General features: G+C 46.4%; 1 protein-coding gene across 1 annotated transcript in view; it reads left to right on the top strand.

Annotated features, from left to right (window-relative positions):
• Nucleotides 1-3,703, top strand: part of TMEM164 (transmembrane protein 164) — a 218,859-nt gene extending 215,156 nt beyond the window's left edge. The window contains exons 5-6 of the mRNA XM_006769695.2: nt 994-1,094; nt 2,780-3,703. Of these exons, the coding sequence (XP_006769758.1) occupies nt 994-1,094; nt 2,780-2,986 (308 nt within the window). The 3' untranslated portion in view covers nt 2,987-3,703. The remainder of the gene's footprint in view (nt 1-993; nt 1,095-2,779) is intronic.
• The last annotated feature ends 1,495 nt before the right edge of the window (nt 3,704-5,198 follow it).

The raw sequence follows: 5,198 nt of genomic DNA, 5'->3' as shown, positions 1-5,198 counted from the left end.
AGAACTGGACAGTGCTATTCATCAGGCATGGTGTCAGATTCCTCGCATCACCTTTCAACATCTCATGGAGTCAATGCCAAGGAGAATCACTGCAGTATTGAAGGCAAAAGGTGGCCCAACGAAGTATTGCTGGGGTGGTCATAATAATCTGGCCACTCATAATAGTATGTATCCCACATTCAAGGGCTGTTAAATCGTGTTATTTACCCATATCCTCAGAAAAAAATTACTTCCACTGTCGTGGTAAACAACCTGCTTCCCTATTTATAATGGTCTGGCCCTCTAGCAACTTCAGCGTGAAATTATAGCTAATTTGCCTACAAACGTCAGGTGGTCATAATAATCTGGCCCCTCAGTGTGTGTGTGTGTGTGTGTGTGTGTGACAATTAGTAATTTAAAAAGAAAGAAAAGAAAAGGAACCTCTAAAGCACAGAGAAAAGAACCAAGGAGACACCCCCTCAGGTTAGCAGTAGCTGCATTTGGGTAATTGAGTGCTGGGGATGTTTTTCTTCTTTTCCTCCAAATGTTTCTTCTTTTAACATTTTCTGAATTTCCCTTAATGAGCTTGTATTACTTTTAAAAATTAAATATAATGATGTCTTATTTAACTCAATATATTCAAAATATTATTTCAGCATGTATTCAATATAAAAATTAAGATATTTTACATTTTTCATATGCAAAATCTGTGTATTTTGCACTTATAGCATATTTCAATTCTAGTTACATTTTTTATTTTATTTTATTACTTTTACAATAAATAAAAACCCTCTCTTTGTAATGGCCCCAGCATTACATGGCAGAACAGAGGTTGGGAGGGGGCTGATTGGAGTACCCAGATAGCAGGGCTGTCTCTTAGGTAGCTGTCACCGAGGAGTGAAAGGAGGTAATCGGCAGGCAGCAGCTGTGGCCTCAGCACCTGCACCTCATGGGGCAAAGGAGGAGAAGTGGGTCACCAACCTGGCTATCTCACCATCTCCCCTTTTCTTCCAGGTGCTTACACCCCAGAGCCCCTCAGCAGTTTCCGGTGGGCCCTTCTCTCAACTGGCCTCATGTTCTTTTATCACTTCAGCATCTTACAGATCCTGGGCCTGGTAAGTTCGGTTCTATCCCCTTCTATCCCCTCTGTTTGGAGTTCTCCATAAATCTTGATAATCCTGGTTGGCGCTGGTGTATTGTTTTGTTTTAAAAATACAAGATGCCAAAGGCCAAGATGTCAGATTGTTGTGTCTGGGTTCCTGATTTATGATCTATAGCCTTGGCTTCTCTAAAGAGTTTTCTGAATCCTTTAGTATTGGCTGTTTCTTTCATATATCCGGAGGCAAGGATGCCGCCTTTTACTCCTGGCCACTTGGGTTGGAAACAGTGAGCTGCAATTGGAAAGCAGTTTGCTGTGGATCCCATGGGGAGGAGGACCCTAACCCTCACTCAGGGCCTGGGTAGGCTTTTGAGCCTATTCCCAGACCTTGAGATATGTGGTCAGCGGAAGTGCAATGTTGGGGGACCCCTGTGGCATTCTGGGCTGTTCAAACCTGTCTGGAGTGTGGATGATAGCTAGACTCAGTAGTTGAGTTACCCAGAGCTCATGATTGCTGACTGCATGGTTGTCTATTGATGGAAAAGTGAGTGTAAGGAGCTCAGGGCTGGGGCTGGGGTCAGGAGACCCAAGTTCAAGTCCTAGCTCTGCCACTGCTCTGGGTAAGTCACTTCATTCTCAAGGGTGGAGAGGTCTCCACCCCTCTGTGACATGGTACAAAACCCCAACCTCCCCAACAGGTGGTGAGGACTTCTATTTAATGTGAATGGGCTTGAAGGGCTTTGGAAGGAAGGTGCTGTGGCGTCCTTGGGGCAGGAGTGGCATGTCTGGTTTTGTGTGTGAGCGGCAGTAATGTACCATTTTCCTTGTGGAGCCTTTTGGGACCTGGCAGGTTTAGGGCATGTAACCGATGTCACCAGTGCCTTTGTAGAAGCAGTTACCTTCTCTTCCCCACCCTGGCATATTATTCTGCTCTGGTTTACTTTGGAGTGTGGTTTGCACTCCTGGCTGAAGGTGTGATTGCTTCATGCACAATAGGAATAAAGTAGTATGATCTTCACACCCTTATTCATACTGCTCTCTACTGAGTCTCCTTGATTCCAGAGAAGTCAGTGTCCTCATGTCACCATACTCAGCCCCACTTCCGGGCCTGGCTTAGGCCATGCCTTCTACAAGGAAGGCTCTGCTTACTCCATTTCTTGCCATGACACCCATCCATCCTTCATGAGCCCATTCAGGCGCCACTTCCTTCATGAAATCATCCCTGAAGACTTGGTCCCCATTCTGTGCACTCTGCAGATCTCCTGGTGGGGAACACCCGGTGAGCTCCGTCTGGTCTGAGGTCAAATATGGCAAATTGATCACCCCAACTTGATTGGTTGCCAGTTATGTGAAGGCAGGGACCATGCCATTGACTGTTCTTTTCTCCCATAACACGTCTCCAGGAACTAGGCACATAGTGGATGCTTAGGAATAGCAATGAGCCCTACACTCAACCTAGAAGGCAAAATGGAGCAAAACCAAATAGCTTTTTCAGTGGACGGCCTTCCCCGTCACCTCCTGTGGGCTCTAGCCTTGACCCACTCCTAAAACCTAGGGGAGAAAAATCCCGTTTATGAACAGGTGGGGATTTGTCAATCCCTACTTGTCTAGTCCCCCTTTAGGTAGAGATGGCTGAACTGGCAGAAGCCAGAGAAAGCCTAAGGATGGTAAACGCTCACTCTACCTCCCTTGTCCCTGCAGGTCACCGAAGTGAATTTGAACAACATGCTGTGTCCGGCCATCTCAGACCCATTCTACGGCCCCTGGTATCGCATCTGGGCCTCGGGACACCAGACTCTCATGACCATGACCCACGGGAAGCTGGTCATCCTGTTCTCATACATGGTTGGGCCCTTGTGTAAATATCTGCTGGATTTGCTCCGGCTTCCAGCCAAAAAAATAGACTGAAGGTGCTTTTTTTTCTCCCTGAGGAAACAAGTCCTGACTTGACTTGGAGAACACCCAGTTCTTAATGAAATCATGGGAGAGGGCAGTAGGATATTTGGTGTATTTCCTTTTTCCTCCTCTCTGTCCCTTTCTTCCACCACTCTTCCTTCCCCAGCTCTTCCTCCCAGGATGTCACCTGGAACCTGAGGTATAGTGCTCATGGCTGGATTTGTCCTCCTCCCCTTTGCTCTTTCTCCCTGCTCCTAGTGGCCTTATATGGAGAGACGGTAGTCAGTAGCTTTCACTGCTTGTTGGTGCTTTAACAACAGCTGGTTGAGGATAAAGGGAACAACAAGCAGTAGTACTTTTGGCATCGCAGTGATGAGATTGGTTGCAATTCATTTCTCCACTGCCAGGGACCTACAGATTTATGCTGGGGTCCCCTTTTGTCTCCAGCATAGCCCCCACCAGAAGGGGACTGAGGCCTTGTTTCTATACCAGCGGCAAGCCAAGAGCCAAGGGACTTCCCAGCTCATGGCCAAAATAGAACTGGCCAGATTCTTCCCATTGGTGTCCCATGACTCAAAGCAAGCAGCCAACCAGCCACATTCTCCAGGAGGCTGCCTGCAATGGGAGGTGGGGCCCTACCCAGCCCAAAGGTTTGATTCCATTGAGGAGGATAGAGAGCTGTTGCAGTGGCAAATCCAAAGTGAACAAGGTTAAAATGTCCACAACTAATACTAAGAAGGACCCTGGGTACATTCTGCCAGTGAAGCTGAGAACTGGCCCATATTCCAATCAGAAGTGAGCATAGAAATTAATCAGCAGAAGTGGTAACTTGAGAAAATAGTGATTTGAATCATGTGCTCCAGTTTAGTTTAGTATTGATAATAGATTCCTCTTTAATACTGAGTGTCCCTTAAATTTTTTTTCTCTCTCTCTTTTTAAAGGCAGCTTCAGGGAAGGATGAGCTAGAGTTGTTGTTGTTTTTTGGTAGGGGTTTTTGTGTGTGTGTTTTGTTTTTGTTTGTTTTTTGCCTTTTGTTTATTTGCTTGCTCATTTGTTTTAGGGTGTTTGAGTTTGGAGAATTCTTGCATCAGGGCCTATCTCTAGAGGGGCTCTTGTCAATATATTTTGTGGTCTTACAGGATATGTCAGCATCCAGGTTTGGGGAAGATACAGATCCTGCTGGTATTGTTTCCCTAGGTCCAGATGTTGTCACTGTAGCCAGACTCAGTGCTGAATTGTTTAGCTTGGGAGTCATCACATGCTCCCCACCCCAAAGCCCATGTCTAGTTTGAAAGGAAAGTATCAAGGAATCAAGTCGCCAGGGGTGGAGATTCACATGCTCCAAATGGAAGACCTTTCGTTGAAAGACTTGAGCTCAGTCATGCATGGATCTCAAAAACGGAGGCAGTAGCTTGGCTTTTGCTGATTGCTTGTTAGCTCATACTAAGAACAGATTTGCTTAAGAACAGAAAAGAACCCTGGCTGGTGTGGCTCAGTTGGTTGAGCTTTGTCCCATGCACCAAGAGGTTTGATTCCCATTCAGGGCATATGCCCAGTTTGCAGGCTTGATCCCCAGTAGGGGGCGTGCAGGAGGCAGCTGATTGATGTTTCTCTCTTTCCCACCCTTCCTCTCTCTCTAAAAAATAAATTTTAAAAACATTCAAAAAAACACACAGTAAAGATGGTTTAATAACTTCCTCTGGTGAGCCTCCCCTCCCATCTCCCCCTCTAGGTAACCCATTTGCTCTGGGCCTGTTCCAATAATTCAGGTGTTCCTGTATTAGATGTAGATTGAGCTTCGGTGACTCAGTGATCATGATTTTCACAAATGGACCTACAGGAGGCAGTAGAATGTAGGAAAGTCTCTGAGTAAGGTAAGGCCCAGGAAAGCAATCATGGACCACCCTTTCACAGAGGCCTGCTGGCACTGAGGTGATCAGTCTCCAGGGGTTGGGGGAACAGGAGGCAAAAACTGGGTACTCTCAGTTCCCACGGGCTCCTCATGACATGTACTCTTCATTTTCTGCTGTCTTTGCGGGCTTGGCCAACTTTTTCTTAGTGTCTCTCACCCTAGGGTTGCCTTCCAGAAGAGGCACCTTTTGATTGGCTTGATTTTCCTTGCCCACCATCAAACTGCTGTGTGTAGACTGGGCTGATGAGGAAATGTGCAAGGCCTCAGTGCCCCTCGGCCTCTTCACAAAAGAAAAAGTTGGAAGGAGGTCAT

This window comes from Myotis davidii, unplaced genomic scaffold (assembly GCF_000327345.1).
Source record: "Myotis davidii unplaced genomic scaffold, ASM32734v1 scaffold1383, whole genome shotgun sequence".
Lineage (NCBI taxonomy): Eukaryota > Metazoa > Chordata > Mammalia > Chiroptera > Vespertilionidae > Myotis > Myotis davidii.
This window is presented reverse-complemented; position numbering and strand designations above follow the sequence as displayed.